The 23985-nt window shown below is 48.2% G+C and overlaps 1 protein-coding gene across 2 annotated transcripts in view; it reads left to right on the forward strand.

The window, feature by feature from the left end:
* RAD54B (RAD54 homolog B) overlaps nucleotides 1-3735 on the forward strand; it is a 97942-nt gene extending 94207 nt beyond the window's left edge. For both annotated transcript variants that reach the window (XM_058668790.1, XM_058668791.1), the window contains exons 14-15: nucleotides 57-257; nucleotides 3462-3735. In XM_058668790.1, coding sequence (XP_058524773.1) covers nucleotides 57-257; nucleotides 3462-3682 — 422 coding nt within the window. In that variant the 3' untranslated portion in view covers nucleotides 3683-3735. The remainder of the gene's footprint in view (nucleotides 1-56; nucleotides 258-3461) is intronic.
* Nucleotides 3736-23985: the final 20250 nt, after the last annotated feature.

Raw genomic sequence — 23985 nt, forward strand, 5'->3', positions numbered from 1 at the left:
ACAGTAGTAACAGACATAAAGGTGTGAAGGGAACCTAATGGGTGTTTGCTCTCCAGGTACAATAGAAGAAAAGATCTATCAGAGGCAGATCAGCAAGCAGGGCCTCTCTGGGGCTGTTGTAGACCTATCCAAGACATCCGAGCACATTCACTTCTCAGTGGAGGAACTCAAGAATCTGTTCACGTTCCACGAAGCTTCAGCCTGTGTCACTCACGATCTGCTTGACTGTGACTGTACAGGAGAAAGAGGTCATACAGGTGGGTTGTTTCACTTCGGCAACTAAAATAAGACTAATTTGCTTCTACTTAGCAGCTGTAAATATGTAAATAAGTAAATGTTCACAATCTGCTATAAATTAGTTCTTTCTTCCTCAGGTGACAGGGCAACTCAAATATTTGTAAAAATAACTAGTAGACTCATATTCTCTCAGTTCAACCTCTCATTTCAGATTAGTTGTGAAAATTTCCAGTTTTTGGAAAAGGTTTATTTTATTTATCTGATTTTCCAGTACCAATTCAAAATGACAGAGGGAAGAACAGAGAAAGAGATCCTCTGTCTGTTGGTTCACTCCCCAGATGGCTATAGTGGCTGACACTGGACTGGAGCAAAGCCATGAGCTCCAGGTATCTGAGTACTTGGGCCGTCTGCTGGCTGCTTTAGCAGGGAGCTGGACTGGAAGCAGAGCAGCTGAAACCAGACCAGTGCTCTGGTAAGGGATACTAGGATTGCACATGGCAGCTTAATTTACTGCACCACAAAGCCAGCCCATAAATTTAGCTTATTTAAGAGATATTTTAGATCTTGACTTCCACAATTACAAAGATGCTTTGAATTCTTATTCCCATTTTCAGAGGAATGTCCTACTGTGTTTTATGTTGTATAGAACTTGCTCATAATGGGATAATATTCTGAGGCACTTAGCATGAGAAGCCATACCTCTCAATGTCTGATGAGTAGATCACAAAGCTCCATTTTCAGCCTCCATAAAGTTGAAAATGCACATTGCTCAGAACTAGACCCCTTTCAGACAGCAGGTAGGTCAGAAGCATGACCTGAGCAAGCAGTGTCATGTAGTTGGAAATCACTAGATAAATTATATTGAGATGTGTTTGAGAAGTTAGAGTATATGAGATTGACGTGGAAGTATAAGATATATACTTGTAAGTCTTAATATGTTATTTATAGCATAATTTATATATGATAATCATAGAATTATAGTAATAACATACTTTTAAAATTTAGCACATATTATCTAAGTATATACTATATAAGTATATGATTTTTAAACTTAAGAAATGCTTTGGGCCTGGCACAGTAGCCTAGTGGTAAAGTCCTTGCCTTGTACACACCAAGATCTGATATGGGTTCCGGTTCTGGTCCTGGCTGCTGCACTTCCCATCCAGCTCCCTGTTTGTGGCCTGGGGAAGCAGTTTACAACGGCCCAAAGTCTCGGGACCCTGTACCTGCATGGGAGACCTGGAAGAGGTTCCTGGCTCCTGGCTTCAGATTGGCTCAGCTCTGGCCATTGTGGCTGCTGGGGGAGTGAATCAATGGATGGAAGATATTTCCTCTGCCTCTCCTCCTGTCTCTATATCTGACCTTCCAACTAAAAAAAAAAGATAAGCATTTAAAATTAACATTTGATTCTGTTCTGTTTTTTTGTTTTGTTTTGAAATTTTCTGATTTCTTTTCTACATTTTTTCTTCTATTTACTCTCATGTTTTTTTGTGTATGTGTGTTTTAGTTCAGTACCTAGTGTAATGATTTTCAGCCTTCTCTCTTTTTTATTTTTAAGATTTATTTTATTGAAAAGGTGGATTTACAGAGAGAAGGAGAGGTGGAGAGAAATATCTCCCATCCACTATTTCATTCCCCAAATGGCCTCAATGGCCAGAGCTGGGCTGATCTGAATCAGGAGCCAGCAGCTCTTCCGGGTCTCCCACGTGGGTACAGAGTCCCAAGGCTTTGGGCCGTCCTCCACTGCTTTCCCAGGCCACAAGCAGGAAGCTGGATGGGAAGTGGAGCAGCCAGGACGCGAAACCAGTGCCCATATGGGATCCTGGTTGGTTGTAAGGTGAGGATTTAGCCAATAAGCCATTATGCTGGGCCCTGGATTATCTGTTTAATCCAGCCCAATATTGTCTTTTAACTAGAAAATTTAATCTGTTTACAATGATACTTTCATTCATTTCTAGCATCTTTTCTTGTTCTGTTTTTTTTTCCTCAAAGAGGGACTGATAAGGATGAACTCAGTCTTTGATTATTCAAAGTGTTTTTATTTATTTCTCTGTTGCAAATTTTGTCCTTGCTGGGTAGGCAGTTGTAGTTGATAGGAGTTTTATGGGGTCAGTATTTAAAAAACACCACTCTACTGTTTTCCGCTACTGTTTGAGCCCTTTTATGTCCTTGGGCTCTTGGAACCTTTACTGGGGTGCACTGAACCTGCCAGCCAGTGGTGAATGAAGAGAAAACACAGCCACATTTGGTAAACCAGACTCAAGGGAGCTGCAAAAGCTGCTGGGAAGTGTGACACAGTGTCTTGGAGAAAAAATAAGTAGATTTGGTGAATATCTCCTGGCTCCTGAGACTTAGGTTTTACACAGTCCAGCCCTTGGTCCCTGGCTTCCCTGTGCGGTTGTCAGTGCTTCTGTCCTGCAGGCTGTCCTTGCAGTTGGCCCCTGTCAGTCCTGCAGTGGTGCCCGTGGCCCTCTCTCTCTGTGCTGTGTGTTATCTTCCTGGAATGCTTTGCTTCTTCCCCTTCTAGTGCTTGCCTTGCATCTTGCAGAGCTTCACAGAGCCTTGCCTTAGGCCATCCCTCTCAGACCCTGGCGCTGGGCCAGTCGCTCCCCTCCACGTGCTCTGGCAGTCCTGTATCTTCCCACATGCCCTTGCTCCTGCCTCTCATACAGCTTTATGGTTCCTTGTCTTAAGGTCTCAACTCAGGAAAGCTCAGAAGACCAGAAAGATTTTTTTTCCCTTATCAATTCACAACAGCATTCTTTGATGCTAAAACTGTACCTAAATTGATGAGGGTTTATTGGTGTTTTTATGTAACTTGTTGTATAGGATTATTCATATGCTTTGCTATAGAATTTTAGTAAGTGTGAATATGGAATGCTGACCCAGACTGTTCCAGTTATATTTGAATGGGGAAACATCTGGCCCCATAGTATTTTTGCCTGAGGAATTGCAAGCTTGTACTGCATTTCTTGGATGATGATTTATTTGATGTGTATCTCTCACTTGATTAAAAGGTCAAAGACTATGTCTATGTTTGTTTGCTATTTATGCCTCTAGAGCTTAATTCAGCCCATAGTAAACAAGGAATACGTATCTGTGACTGAACTGAATCTGTCTTAACATAAATCATGGTGATCAAATGTAATAAATCACCTAAACTCATTGTGGTGACACCAAGAGGTGTGTAGTAGGGTCACATCTTGGTGTTTTGCTTTTTCCAGGTGACTCACTGCAAACTTGCAAAGCCCGTCGACCTTGTCAGCTTGGTCCGTATCAGCAGGAGCCCAGCTCCCTGAAGCCTCTCTCCATGTCCCAGCTGAAGCAATGGAAACATTTTTCTGCAGATCATTCACATCATACAGACCCTTTTCTAGAAAGAATAAGAGAAAATGTGTCATTCTTTTTTCAGAATGTAACCAATCAAACTACAGTTACAAAATGAAAGATTATTCTAGACATCTTACTCCCCTGTTAAAAATTTATATTGTAATTAAGTTAATTTTTCCCATCCAGCTCCCTGCTTGTGGCCTGGGAAAGCAGTAGAGAATGAGCCAAAGCCTTGGGAGCCTGCATCTGTCTGGGAGACCTGGGAGAAGCTCCTGGCCCTGACTTTGGATTGGCTCAGCTCAGGCTGCCAAGGCCATTTTGGAGTGAACTAGCAGGTGCAAGATCTTTGTCTCTCCTTCTCTCTGTAAATCTGTCCTTCCAACAAAAATAAAAATCTTTTTAGAAAACGGGAGAGATTAGGGAGATCTTCCATCTACTAGCTCACTGCCTAAATGGCTGCAGAGCCAGGGCTGGACCAGGCTGAAGCTAGGACAGAAACTACATCCTGGTCTTACATGTTAGTAGCAGGGGCCTAAATGCTTGGGGCATCTGTTACTGCCTGATGGTGCTCCTGTGTGGGATGCCAGCATTGGAAGTGGCAGCTTAGCCCGCTGTATCACAGTGCCCTTTTCCCTTTGAGACTTTAGAGTGGTAGTTCCTAGCGTAGGATATCGGATTCCTGGCAGACCACCATGCCATCAAAAAGCAATGTTCAGGGGCTGGCTTGTGGTATATTAAGTTAAGCTGTGACCTGCCCTTCTGGCATCTCACATGGGTGCTATGTACTGGGCACTCCATTTCCAGTCCAGCTGCTGGCCAATGTGTCTGGGAAAGCAACAGAAATGGCACATACTTGGACTCCCGAGCTACATGGGAGCCCTGGATGAAGCTCACGGCTCCTGACTTCAGTTTGGTTCAAGCCTGGCCATTGCAGCCAGCTGGGGTTGAACTAGTGGATGGAAGATCTCTCTCTTTTGCTGTCTGTCTCTCTATTTCTGTCACTCTCTAACTCTGACTTTTAGAAACATAAATAAATCTTGAAACAAAACTGCGTTTATCAAACGTTGTATGTATACCAAATAACAGTTCAAATGTCATCACCTTAGGATTATCTCGATCAATTTTTTAAAATTTTAAACATTTTTATTGGGCAGTCAGATATATAGAGAGGAGGAGAGACTTAGAGGAAGATCTTCTGACCACTGATTGACTCCTCAAGTGGCTGCAATGGCTAGAGCAGAGCCCATCTGAAGTCATGAGCCAGGAGCTTCTTCAAGGTCTCCCACATGGGTGCAGGGTCCCAATGCTTTGGACCATCATTGATTGCTTTCCCAGGCCACAAGCAGAGAGATGGATAGGAAGCAGGGCCACTGGGATACGAACTTGTGCCCATATGGGATCCTGGCATGTGCAAGGTGAGGGCTTTAGCCAGTGGGCTACCATGCCAGGTCCTCTTGATCAATTTTCGACATTAAAAAATATTTTACTGTTCATCATAGGTTTTAGAAGACTGAAATCTGCTGAAAGAAAGGAACTACTATCAGATTTCTATACTTGGTGTCATCCCTGGGCAGCTGTACATCTCAGACTGCTGAGCCAGTCTGTCATCCCTGGGCAGTCTGGGACCACTTCTGTCAGAGGAGATAGTCAACTATATAAATCAAGGTGGTGTTTCTTGGCTCCATGCTTAGGCATCATGCATGAACCTGGGCAGAAATCCATTTTTATATCTTGCTCTGTACTTATTCTTGGGCATAACGTCCTCAAGAAAAAAAAAAATGATGAAGACCAGGCAGTTTTGTTGCCTGCCTTAATGATGGTGGGTTGCCTCCTTCTGCCCCAGGTTGCCTCCTTCAGGATGCTGTGCTTGTTTCCCAGCTGTGCAGCAGCGTCCCCTGCTGTCCTAATCAGATCCCTCCCTGAGAATAAGCCTCCGTTGCGAGGAGCAGCTGCCTCATCCAAGGTCCCGTTCCCTTCCCAGGCTGGCCGGTTTGCCACATCTTCTCAGTGCAAGGTTCCCAGGCCCAGCACTCGTCACGCTGACAATTCCAAAGGCCCATTCTTGCTCCATAGTAGCTTAGGGGGGAGTTCACGGCCATTTCATTGCTCTTCTGCTCTTCTTGGCAGTTCAGCTTCCTGTGTTTTTTCACAGACTATGTTACTAAGGTCAGCTCCCAAGAAAGGGATCTGTGTCTCAATCTGTTTTGCAGGAAGCCTGACATAAGACGCTACCCACAGAGATATCACCAAAGAAAAACAGTTTAAGAATTATAACTGGTGGCATCAACGCATAAATACTTTTGGCCAGATCAACATTTAATGGGAAGAACGTGTAAAGTCAGGTTTAGAAAGCATGTCTGACAGATTTGCTGTTTAACTTCGTTTGCATCTCCTCCAGATTTGTATGTTGCAGTGTCAACCTCCGGTGTGGTGCTGCTGAGAGCTGGGGCCTTTGACAGTTTGATCATGAGATGGAGCCCTCATTAGTGGGTGAGAGGAGAGCTTTCTTTCCCTGTTCTCTGCTGGGTAAGGCTACCACCCAGGTGGTTGAGCATCTTCAAAGCAGGCAAAAGACCTTCGCCAGGTACTCGCTCTGCTGGCACTTGAATCTTGGACTTTCAACCTCCATATCAGCAAGAAGTAAATTTATCTTGTCTAAGCCAAATAGTCTGATTCTGTCTTACAACAGCCTGAACTAAAGACAACCATGTTTTTTTTTTTATAAAGATTTATTCATTTTATTACAGACAGATGTACACAGAGGAGGAGAGACAGAGAGGCAGATCTTCCGTCCGATGATTCACTCCCCAAGTGAGCCGCAATGGGCCGATGCGCGCCGATCCGATGCCGGGAACCTGGAACCTCTTCTGGGTCTCCCACGCGGGTGCAGTGTCCCAATGCATTGGGCCGTCCTCAACTGCTTTCCCAGGCCACAAGCAGGGAGCTGGATGGGAAGTGGAGCTGCCGGGACTAGAACCGGCGCCCATATGGGATCCCGGGGCTTTCAAGGCGAGGACTTTAGCTGCTAGGCCACGGTGCCGGGCCCGACAACCATGTTTTAAAAATGGGCAGTGCTTCCTCCCCCAAATTACCACTTATTCTAATTCTTTGTTTAAAAACATGAAAAATAAAATAGCTTCAGATAGAGACTGTAATAATTCTTAGTGCCTAAGAATGGTTACTCAAGGCTTTTAGGATCCTCATTCTTTATATATATATTATTGTGATAAGATATACCTAACATGGAATTTTCTGATTTACCATTCTGAAGTGTACAACCAATACATTGTCAGTGTTGTGCACTGTCATTGCTTTCCATTTCCGGAAGAGTTTAATGTCTTCCTTTCCAAGTTCCTGGTTTCCATCAGCCCAGAGCCTTTCATTAAGCAGCAGCATTGCACCGGAAGCGCTCTACTTGATGAATAAACCCCCTCAATCCATATCTTGGTTTCTGTTCATATTACATACTGGTGACCATTTCTTGAAACTCTTGCCTTCCTTAATTTTGATTGAATGATTAAATTCCCCATTCCATAAATATTGAGCTCCTGGCACATGCCAGTTTTTATTCCAAGGGCCATGTATATCATAATGGGTAAAACAGGCCATCTTGGCACTTTGAATATAGTACCCAGAGGGATTGATCCATCCATGTCATATGACACATGATGCATATTGTGTATGAAGAAAAATATGTAGCACACAGGACATGCTAATGTGGGGATAGAATGTCTGTTTATATAGGATGGATTCTGAGAAATTAAGAGCCAATGGTACTCTGAGCAAAGTGTTCCAGGTTTGGAAGATACTTCCAAAGCAAAGGTCTTGAGAGAGGAATGTTGGTTGTGTTTACAGAACAGCGAGGAGGCCATTTGGAGAGGGTGAGCAGAGTGGTAGGCAGAGGTGAGGGAGGTAGCAGTGATGGGGACAGCTCCAAAGCATGGGAGATCATCGCGAAGACCAGAGTAATGAGGATATGGCAGATCATTGCGAAGACCAGAGTAATGAGGATATGGCAGATCATCGCGAAGACCAGAGTAACGAGGATATGGCAGATCATCGCGAAGACCAGAGTAACGAGGATATGGCAGATCATCGCGAAGACCAGAGTAATGAGGATATGGCAGATCATCGCGAAGACCAGAGTAACGAGGATATGGCAGACCACTGAACCTGAAGCTAAGGAATGGTGTGATCTGAACTGCTTTGTGATAACAGTGGGTTTGAACGCAGGACAGAAACAAGGAAGTGAGTTAGATTATTTTAAGTGGGGGAGGGGCTATTGTGGCAGGCCTTCAAGGCCCCCTGCTTGGAGGCTTTTCGACCCTGGTGCCTGTACATATAGTTGAGCACACTGGCTTTATTTGGGGAGTTACGCTCGGCGGGTCTCCAGGACTACCCCATCCTGGAGGTTAGGTTTATTGACCTGCACAGGTACCTGTAGCCAGGTGGTCTGGGCACTGAAGGTGTTGGGCTGAGCCCCTCGTGCTGCCGGGAGACACACCCTCATGGTTAGATGGTCTTAATTTACATGGGGATGATGGGATCACACAGGTTCCAGTGGGAGGTGACCTGTGGTTTTTACACCCAGGTTAGGAATTACAGCTGAGGCACTTCCGTTGACAAGTCCATGGCATGTGTATGTATGTATGGGACCCACACCAAAGTGGATTAGAGGGGAGAACAAGAGTGAGAGAAGTGGGTCTGATAGCACAATCTGTGGGGACAATGTGGGCTCACCCCTGTGGAACTGCAATCTCTGCTGGCCACTTCTAGAACTGCAGATGGGGTCAGGCCTGGCTGGGGAGCTAAGGGGGCACCCCAGTTGGGTTGAGATTTCCTCTAGCGAGAATGAGAGTTAGGACTGAGTGCAGCAGGTGTGGCTATATATGGTTACAGACTGCACCAGCACGGGTGTGCATGGGGATGGTAGAATGTCAGATTGGGCTTAACTCCAGCCCCCACTGGTACTCGTGAAAGCCAGTTTGGGTGTAGAACAGGCCAGACTACGTCTTGACTCCCACTGAACTACATGAAAGCTGTGTCTGAATGTGGACCAGGCAGCAATGAACTACAACACCCAACAACAAGAACCATAATGGGTGTGGCCGGTTGAGCAAGGCTACTGTTCTCGCCAGGACAGAAGGTGGACAAAGTCAACCTGAGCCAACAACCCACTGGTGTGTGTGAGAACTGCCATTGGGAGGAGACTCAATGGAGGGGCTTGGGACACTCCTTCATCAGGACGCAGACCCTGCAGGAGAGCTCAAGAAGCAAGGCAAGAAGGAGCCAGACCATGCCAGGTTAAAGTACCCACTAGCATACATGTGGGTCAGATCTGGGGATAGACCAGTCTGGGCCAGCATACAACATCCACTGGCAGATCTGAGAACCAGGTCAGGAGTCAGGAAGAGCCAGATTAGGCCGAAACACCAGCCAGTTCACATTAAGACCAGGACAGCAGACAGGGCTAGACTGCAAAAGGCTGCAGCACCCACCAACAGAAGCTGCAACACGGGGCAGAATAGGCCAGGCAGTGCAATAAGATATGGAAGCTCAGGTAAGGCAAGTCGTGCCAGCCTGGGCCAAGAGGGACCAGGTTTGTGAATCCCAGGGACAAGGAATCTTACAGGGCTTGGGTAAATTGGCTCAGGCCACAGGGCCCACCTGTGTGGTAGGAGATGGGTTCCTGAGCACTGGGGGACAGGGGAACTGGTGGGGTGTAGGTCTCTTGGCCCAGATCCTGGGGTCCGCCTGCCTTCTAGGTGGATGTCTGGTTCGTGAACCCCAGGGTTGGAGGATCCAGTAGGGTTTGGGTCTCCTGGCCCAGGTACCAGGGCTCTGTTACTCAGTGGCTGCCAGGTTTGTGAGCCCCAGGAGAGGGGGATCCAGTAATGCTTGGGACACCTCACCCAGCTACTTGGACTCGCCTGCAAGAACATGCCCTACTTAGTGAAAAAGGTGGAGCAGTGGACACAGGCCCTGTGGTAAATGGAGAATATAGCAGTACATTTGGTGCTGCAGCAGAAGAAGGAGACCAGAACTAACTGGACAACTACTCCAAACAAACGATGACAGCAAAAAATCTCAGTGAGTGGAGCCAGTGGACATTGGAAGGGTGACATCATCCTTGGATCGGTGAAATCAGCAACATTTCAGAACTATCCAAGCCACTTGGACAGAACCCTCAGAATATGTACACATTGTGACTCTGGGTTGATATGAGGTGGTGGTTCATCATCCCTGGGTACTTGGATGTGTGGGAAGTTGTGAGTAGTTTTCTCCTTTGTTTCTCCCCTTGCCCCAGAAACAACAAGAAGAAACGTCAAACTTGGAAGTAATGAATTCACCCAATTTTCCCTAAGTTTTGATCCTTCCCACCCTAATCAACTATATAATCATTATTTAAATAAATAAATAAATAAATAAATAAATAAATAAATAAAATGCAGGAAAGAGGTGGTAGTGACTCAGACTAACATAGCAATGGAAGTGTTAGGAAGTGAATGGATTCTAGATAATCCTTTTTAAAAACAGATTTATTTAATTATTGGAAAGACCAATTTACATAGAGATAGACAGAGAGGAAGATCTTCCATTTGCTGGTTCATTCCCCAAGTGGTCGCAATCACCAGAGCTCAGCCTATCTGACGCCAGGAGCTGGGACCTTCTTCTGGCTCTTCCACAGGTACAGGGTCCAAAGGCTTTGGGCCGTCCTCGACTGCTCTCTCAGGCCACAAGCGGGGAGCTGGAAGAGAAGTGGAACAACTGGGACACAAACCAGTGCCCATATGGAATCCCAGTGGCTGCAAGGTAAGGACCATTGTGCTGGGCCCGGATTCTGGAGAATTTTAAGGCAGAGGTAACAAGATGCATAAATGACTAAATGTAGTATGTGAAGAAAAAAATTAATAACTGCAAGGCTTTTGCCCTGATCGTTGGAGTGTACTCTGTTAATAAGCAGATCTGTTAGTATTGCCAGGCATCTTTGATTTTTTGTGTGATTGGAGAAAACTTGACTCAATGCACATACCTGCCCTTTAAGAAAAACGTGAAAACTGAATCTAAACTGATACTTGTGGGACAGCCAACTCAGCTTATGTCTGATTTGTTAAATTTACTGACTTTTTACCCAGTGTGATTATTTCCAATGACAGTTGTAATGTGTAGGTGGGAAAGACGTAAAATGACTAAATATGATAGTGGTAAAAATAGCAGTTGCTAACATTGGCTAAGTGCTGACTGTATTCTAAATGCTAAGTGCTTTGATTTGTTAATCACACTAGAGGAGGTCTTGGTGTTATCTTAGATGGGCTGAGTGTTAGTCATGGCTGTGTAGAGAAACAGACCCTCCAAGGTTGTGTATGCAGTATATGAAGGAGGGCTTTAGCTGGACACAGGGCAAGCATGATGAGGCCAGCTGAGAAATCCCATGACAGCTCTTGGGCAGGCTGGAGATACTGTGGTGTTGGTGGAACAGTTCAGTCCAGTCTGGCAAACCTCAGACCCAGCCATGCTAAGAGTGAATTTGAAGTCAAAGGCAGAAGCCTGAGTGACAGTGTGGGAGTCCAATAAGGCGGTGGCTGAAGTCAAGGCAGATGTGTCTTGGTCCTCAGTGACACGAGTTCACCATCCGTGTGGGTTCTCCAGAGCCCAACCTCTCAACAGCTGCTGCCCACCTTCCCACACAGGCTGCTCGGACTCACCCCGTGATCTCCCAGGCTTGCGTTCCAGCTTTCCAGGTGTTAGACTGGCCAAGCTGACACCGTCAAGTCGATCACAGTGCATCACCTGTTCAATGATGTGTTCGCTTGTAGTCATGACATTTAAATGAAATGCACAGGGAAGTTACGTATGAGGAAAGGGTAGCCGCATAGAAAAGGGTTTTCTTAATTTCTTGTACCATAATTCCTGTCAGCCTTTATTGGGAAAAACATGCTTGAACTTGGCTGAGCCTACTAAGCTCTTGGGTGATTTGTTGCTGTCCAAGTGAAATAATAGGAGAAAAATTTAGAATATTGAAGGCAATTTGAGAGAAATATATGTATGTAGGGAGCCTAGTACTGGGTTATACAGTAAAGTCCTTTTAATGGAAATATTGACTATTTGAACAACAGAGATGCCTGTTGTTCCCCATGGAGTTTGCTAAGTAGGATGGGGAGTAATAACCTTCCCTCCATCTCTCTGGTTCACACTGAAACCTTCTTGAAAGAATACAATCTCATGTATACTGAATATGAGTGGTTTTTATAGCAGAAATGTCAGACAAAGCTGTAGGTTTTTTTTTTTTTGAATTTTAATTTTGTTTGAAAGCAGACACAGAGAGATCCATCATCTGCTGGTTCACGCCCCCGAAAGCCCACAACAATCAGGGCTGAGCTAGGAGCATGGAAACCAGCCCAGGCTTCCCTGGTATGTGGCAGGGGAGCTGAGGACTTGAGCCATCGCTTGCACTCCCGACGTGTGCATTGGTGGAAGCTGAGACTTGAAGCAGGCGCTCCGGTGTGGGTTTGTTCTGCCAGTCGCACACTAGAGAGTCGGTGTGACTCAGGAGCCCAGATACTGAGCACTGAAGACCTAAAAGCCCTGTGGAACTGAGGGAAGCTTTGGGAGTTCAGGCTCGTGTGGAGGCAGCTCCACCCTCCCCTGTTAACATCTGGGTTGCGCAGACTTGTAGAAAGCATCTTTCCTGCGGTGGATGCTCGGTGTCTGAGAATCACTGTGTGGTGCCTGTTTCTGCACTCCTGCTTTGTCGCTCTGCTGGACTGAGCACACAGCCTGCGTTTCCTGCCTCCCTCTCTCACAAGGGGACAAGGGCTTTTGCTCATCCTGGTGTTCTCTAGAGCTTAGATGGTTGGGGGCACTGAGCAGTCATTTAGGAGTCAAACGGAGGCACTTTACCTCTATTTCTTTCTTAACTGCATTGATCCAGTTCCTTGTTCACAGATTTCAACACCCATGTACCAAGGAGGCCAGTTGCTGAGTGTGCAGTGCTGCGTGCCACCGCAGAGAGCAGAGCCTTGCAGGCTCGCCTTTTCTCTGGCAGCAGGCAGACTCTTCCCTCGGCTTCCATGGTTTCTAACAGTGTGCTGCATGAGCTGGCAAAAGCCATCAGAGAGTGGATACTTACTGGAGTCACACAATTCACTCCTAACTGCACACGTACCCCTTCCACACAGCTCTACATGATAATATTCTTGCTGTAAACAACAATGCAGCACATGTCAGTCATTAGGATGTAGTCACTAATGATGAATTACTCCACGAGCAGCTCCAATCTGCAGAATTCAACTCGCGGACAGCCTATCCACCTGTTTAACAGGGTCTGTGACAAAGGAGCAAGCGAAAGTAACTGACTGGCATTTCTTTTGAATGGTGTGATCATGACCCATACAGTCCCAGTATGTCTCAATGTTCTGTGGGTAAGATTGAAATTCTAGGATTTGCAGCAAGCAGTATATATACATAACCAGCAGATGGCACTGTTTCCCCAAGCTGTTCCCAAGTGCAAATCATGTGTCCTAGAAGTGTTTGTAGATGAGATTTTTGGTGTTCAGGAAAGGACTCAGCATGGCTTCGTACAAAAGGATGTTATTTTCTCTTACTTGAAATGGTATCAATTTTTTTGGCTTAGATGAGTTTCCTGTGCCCTTTTTCTATAGCCAGCTTGTAGTTACATCCTAAGATTTCGTTGTCCACAAAAATCTTTCCTTCTCTTTGTAAATCTGTCTTTCCTATATATAATATATATATATATACACACACACACAAATATATTTTTTAAATAAGAGAGTTTCCATCTTCTGCGTCATTCACCAAATGCCCACAACAGCAGGGACCAGCCTGAAGCCAGGAGCCTGGAAATCATTCTAGGTGTTCCAAGAAGGTCTCAGGATCCCAAGTACTTGAGCCAACACCTGCTATGTCCCCCAGTGCTGAGTATCTGGAATTGGGAGCCAAGGCTGGACTAACTGCCAGGTACTCCCATATGACACATGGGGACCCATGTAGTATCCTGACTGACACACCAAGTACCCTTGTCCCTTTCCCAACTGACTTTAAAAGTAGTGTGGTATCATAACGCTTGTTCTCAAGCCTCATGGGAATGAAGCAGAAGTGACAGGAGGTTTCTCCCCTTTCTGTCTCTTTTGCGTCTTTGGATGTCTTCTGCCTCCAGGACAGGGAGAGAAGATAGAACCAGGGTCAGGAGGGATAACATCCTGCTTTAAGGTGAGGCAAACGACAGAGTTATCCCTGAAAACACCCACTTGACCATGACGTAAAAAGTCTGTGCCAGAGCCTGTGACTGCTTCCGTATAAATGAAGGGGATAGCTTTCTTGCATTGTCCATTCTTATCATGAAATTGTAGTGGTCCATTTCTTTTCTTTGTATGCCTGCTCCACGCACCCTTCTCCAGCTCCGAACATGACTGGAGCTGGCGTCCGGCACGGATGAAATTGATAGAGGGCTGGGTAGGATAGCTCAGCAGCTAAAGTCCTTGCCTTGAACACACCAGAATCCCATATGGGCACCGGTTTTAAATCCCGGCGGCCCTGCTTCCCATCCAGCTCCCTGCTTGTTGCCTGAGAAAGCAGTCGAGGATGGTCCAAAGCCTAGGGAACCTGCAACCGTGTGGGAGACCCGGAGGAAGCTACTGGCTCCTGGCTTCAGATCAGCTCACCTCTGGCCATTGTGGCCATTTGGGGAGTGAGTCATTGGATATAAGGTCTTCCTCAGCATCTCTCCTTTTCTGTATATCCGACTTTCTAATAAAAATAAATAAATCTTGAGAAAAAAATAAATTGATATAACACAACCAATCACTTTAAAGGAACTAGCTCTGTGGTGTTCAGTCCATGTTCCACATTCCAGTCTAGTTCATCCCTCTCTGAGAAGCCCCCAGACCTGTGAGCCTTGGCTCCAGCACTGGGATGAGTTGTCACCATGGGGCTTCTTTGGGCTTCCACCTCGAGCAGTACCTGAGGACCTACACCAGCCACTGTGTTGGGGGGCTCTAGTTTGTGCCCGCCCCGACTCTGCTGTCAGCCAACAGCAGCTCTTGGTGCAGATATTGTGAATCCGTCCACATTGGGGTTCTCCTTGCTCCTCCCCTTCCCTTCTCGCACCTCTCATCTCCTGTTCTCCCCTCCCTGTTGGTCAATCTTCTGCCCATTCTCAGTCACTTCACTCTTGTCTTTGCACTTGTTCCTTTGGGTGTCCCCAGGGGGTCTTTCCTGGGCTGGGTTTTCTCCCTCAGCATTACTGGGCTCTGTGCTGCTGTTCCATTGCTGGAGTTGTCAGAGGTGACAGAGCCTCATTTCTGAGTTTAATGTGTGGGTCAACAGTCCTGGCTGTGCTGGTCATTTTTAAACAAAGATTTATATATGCATTTATTTGAAAGGTAGAATCATAAAGAGAAAAGGAGAAAAGGGATAGGAAGAGATACATTTACTGGTAAACTCCTCCAATGATCTCAGTGGCTGGAACTAAGCTGATCTGAAGTTAGGAGCCAGGAGCTTGTTCTGGGTCTCCCACATGAATGCAGGTGCCCAAGAACTTGAGCCATCTTCTGCTGCTTTCCTACATATGTTAAAAGGGAGCTGGATTGGAAATTAAGCTGCTGGGACTCAAACTGATGCTCATATGGGAAGCCTATGCCACAGGTGGAGGCTTATCTTGCTACACAACTGTGCCAGCCACTGCACTGGTCACTTAGAGTCATCCAGGCCCTAGGCCCCAGGCTCTGGCTTGCTGTTAACTCTTGGGTCTCATTAGGCAGCTCCCATCATACTGTCTGGACGGGTACCACTGCTGGATTCTGCTGCCAACAGGACAAAGTAGGACAAGCCTTCCCCTCACGGGCTCATTTCAGAACTGCGACCAGTGCTTCCACCAACTTCCCATGGATCAGAACTAGTCACGCACCAGTGTGGAGGCACCCTTGACTTACCGATCATGAGGCCAGTACTTGGCCTACTGAGGAAAGCACTGCATAGGATGTCCACATTCCGTACTGGAGTGCCGGCTCCTGGGCGGTAGCAGGTGGTGGTCCCTGCCACTCAGGGGACCTAAACTGAAGACCAAGCTCTTGGGGTTTCAACCTGGCCCAACTTCTGCTGATTACATTTTAAAATTTTTATTTTTAATACTGTTTACATAATTGAGAGGGACGTATGCCCATGTGGGCCTCTGACTATGGTGGGGAGGTACATCACAAAGGAAGGTGGGAGGAAACATGTTTCAATCTTTTTTTTCTCCTCTCCTGTGTCCACAGGGGAGGAGGGAGAGAGGGCTGCTTGAAGGAGCTGAGTGCATCATTGGACAAGGGCACTATTCATAAGCAGGAACCCTGGTCAACAAAAAACTGTACAACTATAGGCTTCGATTACTGAAACTTTTGATAAACAAAAGAAATTTGAGGAGCTCTTTTACTGGAAAGCATTGTAATGGTGTTTTCACCTTAGATCCCTTTAATAGAGTTAGTGACTGGGGTTTGGGACTGCTATTTACTTTTTTAAAAAAAAGATTTATTTATTTTTATTGCAAAGTCAGATATACAGAGAGGAGGAGAGACAGAGAAGATCTTCCGTCCAGTGATTCACTCCCCAAGTGGCTGCAATGGTCCGAGCTGAGCCAATTCAAAGCCAGTAGCTTCCTCCAGGTCTCCCATGTGGGTGCAGGGACTCTAGGCTTTGGGCCGTCTTTGTCTGCTTTCCCAGGCCACAAGCAGGGAGCTGGATGGGAAGCGGGGCTTCCAGGGTTAGAACTGGCACCCATGCCAGAGGCGAGCCGAGGGCTGCGGGAGAGGACGTCTAGCTCGGATCCCGAACCCAGTCCGCCATGTGCCCATGGCTCATGGCGGGCTGGGCCCGGACATGCCTGGGTGCGGCCTGCTTCCTTCTGGGGTGAGTACGCCGAGGGGGGAGGCCTCCGTGACTGGGCATGTCCGGGACCCACCCAACACCCTCATTGGGTGGTGGGTGAACGGGATTGGGGAGGGGCGCAACCTCGGGCCTGCAGGATTTAACTTCCGGCTGCCAGAGGCGAGCCGAGGGCTGCGGGAGAGGACGTCTAGCTTGGATCCCGAACCCAGTCCGCCATGTGCCCATGGCTCATGGCGGGCTGGGCCCGGACATGCCTGGGTGCGGCCTGCTTCCTTCTGGGGTGAGTACGCCGAGGGGGGAGGCCTCCGTGACTGGACATGTCCGGGACCCACCCAACACCCTCACTGGGTGGTGGGTGAACGGGATTGGGGAGGGGCGCAACCTCGGGCCTGCAGGATTTAACCTCCGGCTGCCAGAGGCGAGCCGAGGGCTGCGGGAGAGGACGTCTAGCTCGGATCCCGAACCCAGTCCGCCATGTGCCCATGGCTCATGGCGGGCTGGGCCCGGACATGCCTGGGTGCGGCCTGCTTCCTTCTGGGGTGAGTACGCCGAGGGGGGAGGCCTCCGTGACTGGGCATGTCCGGGACCCACCCAACACCCTCATTGGGTGGTGGGTGAAAGGGATTGGGGAGGGGCGCAACCTCGGGCCTGCAGGATTTAACCTCCGGCTGCCAGAGGCGAGCCGAGGGCTGCGGGAGAGGACGTCTAGCTTGGATCCCGAACCCAGTCCGCCATGTGCCCATGGCTCATGGCGGGCTGGGCCCGGACATGCCTGGGTGTGCCATTTGGCGCCAGGCTGTGCCTGCTGGCCGCCCGGCCGGGGAGCTCTGGTGTATTGGACATCTGAATCGCTGCTGAGATAGCTCTAGAGTGACCCCACTGTTTCTGGGATCTGAGTCAATCCTAAAGATTCCCAATGCCAGTAACTCTTCCTTTGAAGAACTTCCAATCCCTTAATAATGCTGAGCTTTGAACACCTATCAAGTAAAAGATAAGCTCCGGCTTGTGTAGCAGGCTGGCACCTAATGGTCCTCGGAGCAACCACGTGCAGGTGCGTGATTTGCAGCTAGGAACGGTCCCAATCTGGGATGCCACAGCTGGGATGAGGTTCCCACCAAGGGGTGTATGTGCTGGAATGGGGGCTGCGTTCTATCTAGGAAACAGTTGCAGTCACCCGAGGCACTAGTGTGGGCTGGGATTGGATGCACCAGGCCGGTTCAGATCCCAGCACCATCTGGTGTTATGGAGAAACAGGGTAGATGTGGGACTGACTAGGCTGGGTCTCAATCCCCTTCTGAGCCATGTGTGAGCTGTATGTGGGTATGGACGAGCCATGGCTGGGCTGAAACATCCAACAACAAGAGTCAGAATGGGGTGAAAGCCAGCCAGGAAAAGCCACTGTTCCTGCTAGGACAGGAGGTGAACTGAGTAGGGTTGGCTCAAGAACCCCCTGGCAAGCGCAAAATCTGGCATTGGGAGGGGTTCTGATGGAGGAGCCTGGGCAACTCCTCTGGCAGGACACAGTCCCTGCAGGTAAGCGCGAGAAGCATGATTGGAAACAGCCAAGAATAGGCCATGGAAAGTTTCCCACTGGCATGCATTCGGCATGGGTCAGGAGCAGGCCAGGCTGAATCAGTTCATGTCATCCTCTGGCAAATCCGATCACCAGAACAGAGTGTGGAATGGGCCGGGTTTGGTTGCGACAAAACCAGTACACATTCTGGAACGCCAGGGCGTGGTTGCCTGTACTGGATATGAATGCAGCACCCATCCAGCACACGTGAGATCCAGGAAGGGAGGGGCAGAGCTGGCGGGGGGTATTAAGGGGCTGGTCCCCTCGCTGGACAACCACTCCCACTGGAGAGTGTTGGCTGGGATAGAGACAGACACGACTAAGCAAGGCTACAACACCTGTGCGCTGCATGTGGACAAGATCAGGGCCACAGCATCAGCTGGCAGAAGCTGGCACTGGGGACTAATTCTGTCGAGTCAAATCACAGGACCACCTAAAGAGTGCATAAACCGGGACAGAGAGACCTGGGAGGGAAAAAGTGGGTTCCCCCTTCTTGGGTCACTATTCCCGTGGGAGGGCATGAAAACTAGGACGGGGGCTGGGATGGCTAGACAGAGGCACTCAACAACATCTGTGAGGGCTGGATGGTTGAGTCGATTAGATAGAACTAAGCTTTAATACCCATTGACAAGTACCAGAGCCAAATGGGATGGGGGACAGACTGGTCTTCTGCTACACAAATTGGCAAACCAGGGTAGGGGGCAGGCTTGGTGGGGGTTATTGTGGGTCGCCCCGACTAGGCTGCAGCTCCCACTGGTTGATGTAAGGGCCGAACCAGGCTGGACTGCAACACCCATTGGTTCCAGTGCAACTCGGGACTGAAAACAGAACCAACACAGCAATTGCAACCACCAGCTGATCAGGGTGATGGACTGTGCCGGGCCCTGTGCTTGCTAGAACATACAAGAATCTGGTCTGGGAATACCTCAAAGTATCTTTGGAGATCTCCCCACTTGAACTGCTGGACTCAGAATTCTAACCAAGTAAAGACAGAAGACAGAATAGGACAATCATTCATCTCAGCTACATGTTGGCAGCGAAATATGGGACAAATGGAGACTTCATGATGGACCATATCAATCAGTGGACCACCTCATCGAGCGAAACTGGCAGTGACGCATAACTGGAGAACTATTAACTCCACTTGAGCACATATCTCAGAGCATGCCCCACATATGGGACTTGGGGTGGGCGGGAAACCGGGTGGGGCTTCTCCCTCAATATCCCCTTTTACCTCAGATACATGATGGAAACAATATGGACATAATAGCATTGCCCACCTCCCTATCCCCCTGAACCTTTTTTTTTTTTTCCTTCTCTTTCTTGATTTTCCTTCAACTATAGTTAACTATGTAAAGATTGTCAACAACAATACAATAAAATGGATTATATAAAAAAAAAAAAAAAAAAAAAGAACTGGCACCCATATGGGATCCTGGTATGTTCAAGGCAAGGACTTCAGCCACTAGGCTACCACGCTGGGCTCTGCTATTTACTTTCATACCAATTCTTGTTTGTTTATGTTGTCTTTGCCTGGTCTGGAGGCAGATCACGCAAATCCAAACCAACTCATCATCAACATGCAATCTATGTAATCATGCTTCAAAATATAAAAAACGGGAAATGAGGGAGCTGAGTGCATCAGTGGTTAAGGGAGCTATTCACAAGCCAGGAACACCTGGGCTTGTGTCTAACCTTGGAACACCAAGTGGCACAGCAAAATCCACAGTGCTCTCTCCCTCTAGTTAAAAATAACAGAAGAGAGTGTCCCTGGCCTCAATACTATCCCTTCTTATGTCTTCTTGAGATATAAATAACAGACCAAAGCATACCAAGATGCTGTGTTAATGTCTTCTCTCTTACATTTTTTAGTTTTGCTAACATAAGAATAATTAGTGTAAGAATTGCTAGCTTCACATCAGATAAGAATGAAAGCCTTTGTGTGATATCTGCATTCTTTTGGGGTATTAAAGTCTCTGTATTCTCAAATAAAGTGCATCATCCTGAAAGTGTGGATGATGATAAAACAATTTCTCTGTCAAGCTGCTTCTTCTTGTCTGTTCGATTAATCTTGACAGCCACTCCCTGCTGTCATACTACCTCAGCACCTGGGGCTGGCGGACAGTCATTTGATGACATCCCAGAGTCCCTGATGTGGGGGAGAACTTACTGGGGGTGCTACTTGAGTGGTTCTGATAGTTCTAAGGTGTTGTCACTCCTGACACGTGCATTCCAAAGTTGGTTTATACATCCTGTGATTCTCCTGTGGCCAGTGTCTGAGTCTAGTGGTCTAGTTGGAGGGTCCCTCAAGAAACTTTATCAGGGGTGACCTCAGACTTAATCTTGTATGAGCCAGCCAGCAATGGTTCAGGTGCATTCTGTCACCTGCACCAGCCAACACATAGTCTGGTATTGCAGCTGCAGTGTCAGTTCTGCCCTAGCCCTATACCTCATATAAACCAATAGGTGCTGCAACCTAGCTCAGCCAGCCCACCACATACACAGTCCTCTTGTATGATAGTGGATGCTGTGGCCTACTTGGGGCAGCTCTCAATAAACTCCACAGGCCATCTCCTAGCCCTGGTCTTTGCACCTGCCAGCCTCTGTTGCACCCTAGCCTGGCCCAGCCCACATCCCGTTTGGCTCTTGTGCACACCCATGGATGCTATCTCTTAGCTCAGCTTGCCATGCCCCCTGACCTGACCTTCACATATGCTGGCAGTCCTGCTGGCTTGTCCAGGCTGGCCCGCCCCTAGCCCTGGTTCTTGTGCTCACAGTGATAGGCGCAGCCTAGCAGGGGAGTGCCCACGGTTCCCCTGCCAGGCATATGCCTTGCTGCAAATCTTTTGTCTGCCAAGGGTTACTGCAGTCCAGCTTGACAGAACTCTCATCCAGTCCTGGCACTTGTCATCTGGTGCTGTGGCCTAGCTTGGCTGGCCTGCACCCATGCTGGCTCTCACTCTTGGGTGCTACAGCCTATTCCAGTTCTTGTGAATGTCATGGGGTACATCAGCCTAGCCCAGCTTAGCTCACCCCTAGGCCAGCCCAACCCTAGCCTCAGCTCTTACCTCACCAGTGGAAGCAACAACCCAGAAAAGGAGTCCCTGTAGTTCCCCACCAGGCCTGCTTCCAACTCTGGGTCTTGCGTGTGCTGGCCGCTGCTGTGGCCCAGTCTGAGATGGCTCACCACTAGTCTCAGCATTCGCCATCAGGCGCTATAGCCTGGCTCAGCCTGGCCTGTTGCCAATCTCAGCTCTTGTTGGCAGGTGCAGCAACCTAGCCCAGCATGGCCTGCCCCCAGCCCGTATGTTAACTGGTGGGTGTTGTGGTTAAACCAGCCTCACCTATACCCTCTCCTGGCTTTCACTTATGCCAATTTGTGCTGTGGTCTGTCCCTGTTTATCCTTTCCCTTAACCCAGCTCAACATGTGTCAGTGGGTGCTTACAGTCCAGCCTGGTCAAGCCTGCTCCCAACTCTAGCTCTCATGCTCACCAACAGGAGCTGCCTAGCAGGGGAGTTCCCCAAATTCCTATACCAGGCCTGCTGCCAGTAATGGATCCTGCGTGTGTTGTCAAGTGCTGCTGATTGACATGGCTGGTCCCCATTCCTGGTAAGTACCCATGGGTATGGTGGCCTACCTGATTGACCGGCACTCATTCTGGCTCTCGCCAATGGGTTCTGCAGCCTATCACAGCCTGGCCCCACAGGGCTGGCTCTTGTGTGACACAATGGGTGTTACACTTATTCTCACTCTCATGAGCACCAGTGGGAGCTGGAGTTCAGCCTAGACTGGATCCAGACCAAGCCCACATACATGCCGATGGGTGCTACAGCCTTGCCCAGCCTGATTTGCCCACAGCCCTGGCTCTCATAATCACCAGTGGGAGCTGCAGCCCAGCAGGAGCAGAACCCAGAATTCCTCTACTGTGTCCATTCCCAGCCCAGATTTTGTGGGTGCTGGTATGTGCTTTGGCCCAGCTTGGCATGGCCCACCCACAGTATCAGCTCTTACTTGTAGGTGTTGTATCAGCCCAGCTGGATAAGGCCCATGCTCTGTGCTGGGTCTCTTGTGTGCCAGCAGGTACTATTGCCTGGCTCAGCCTAGCCTGTTTTCAGACCTGGTCCACAAAAATACTGATGTGTACTGCAGCCTTTCCTTTCTTGGTTTGTCCCCAGCCCAGGTTCCCATGTTCCCCAGAGGGAGCTGCAGCCTGGTAGGGAAATTCCCCAATTTCCCCTTCAGGGGCCTGCTTCTGGCCCTGGATATAGTACATGCCAGTAGGGGCAGTGGTCCTACTTGGCATAGTCTGCCCTCAGTCCCAATTCTTGCATGTATTGATGGGTACTGAAACCTAGTCCCATCTGGTCTTTTCCCAGCAGCATCCCCCACAAGCGTCAGTTGGGCTTTGATCAGGCTAGTCTCGAAGTCCAGCCTGGCTTAGTCTGTCATTGCCCTTTCTCTCTGTATAAAATGGTAGGTGCTGCAGTCCTAGAGAGGTGAGCCCACAAGTCCCCTCTACTGTCTGCCCCCGGACCCAGTTCTCTTGCATTCTAGTGGGTGTTGCGTCTCAGCCTGATGTGGCCCATCCCCTGCTCTGACACTCATGGGCAGGCACTGCACCCTGGCCTAGTAATGAATGCCTTTGCTCCCCCAGCCCGACGTTTTGCAAGTGCCCGGGAATGGCAGGTGATGTTATTAACCTAGACCAGGTCTCCTATGTGGGCAGGTATCATGGCCTGATCCAGATATGCCCTCCAGTTTCCCATATCTAAACCACTGTGTCTTAGCTCCCTTGTTTTTCTGTAAGCACATTACCTGGTCCATGTGAGATCCCAGAAATCGTTCCTTTGCTGCCAGACATGCCCTCAACTGCTCTGACTCCAAAATGTCCCCAGACTGCATCCCTGGGCAGTCCACAAGTCCCCTATCCTGACTTGTTGGCCGGGGTGGGATGACCTGGCCCAGAGTTCTCCATCTACCCCATTTACTTTGAAAAAAAAGAAAAGCAACTATGGGCATATACAGGTAGAGTTATCAGAAATTTGGCATTCACCAGGCCCATGATATCCATAAAGAACTGGCTACTTTTCTCTTAGAAGTGTGACACTTGCGTAGGTACAGGGCAACTTAGGCAGTTATCCATCTTGAAACTAAGCAAGACAGTAGCTACTCTGAGGGATAAGCCAACCCCCCCTTGTTCAGCTGGGCCATCCTGAATTATGAAGTCCCTCAGGGGAAGAGATTAGGGAAGTGAGAAGTAGACAAGAGTAAGAAAGTGAAAGCGAGGTACGTGGCCTGGGGCTAAGCCCCTCTTGAGATCCCAGACCCCTGGCTTATTTATAACACCAGGCTCTGGGCCATTTGGATCTTCTGGCTCAATCTCAAGGAGATTGGAGTTGTCTTTGGCCAACGCTGTGACAGTGCTCACCATGATGTTGTTTGCATCATAGCTCCTCCTGTCCTATTCGCTTTTAACCATTTGATAAGTTTGCTCCTAACTACAAAAGGAAAAACAATTACTCATTTCCTTTCCCCCAAATTCACTCTTTCTTCACTCAGAATATACCTCCTGACAGCTGCGCACAAGCCCAAACATGGTCTGGTCAGACTTCATCTCTTCTTCACTAACTTTACGCCACTGTCATGGTTTTCCTGGCTGTTCTCTTGAGTATCCATCCTGCTTCTGCCTCAGTTTTCCCCACAATGTCCTAGGACCCAGGCCAAAGTAAATATACACTTGGCAAGTAATTGGAGAATTGTGTAAAACGGGAGCAGTTTTCCTTGCTAACAATCCATGACCTTTTACAAGGACCCTCTGGTTCCTTTCAAAAGGTTCTGTTGGAAATCCACTCTAGTCCAGGAACTCACGCATCTCCAGTATTCAGTTTCCAGGCAATAAGTTAATAATATCCAGTGTATAGAAAGGTCTCCTTTCTAGAAGATATTGCAAATGCAATA

The sequence above is a fragment of the Ochotona princeps genome, chromosome 9 (assembly GCF_030435755.1).
Source record: "Ochotona princeps isolate mOchPri1 chromosome 9, mOchPri1.hap1, whole genome shotgun sequence".
In the NCBI taxonomy this organism is placed as follows: Eukaryota; Metazoa; Chordata; class Mammalia; order Lagomorpha; family Ochotonidae; genus Ochotona; species Ochotona princeps.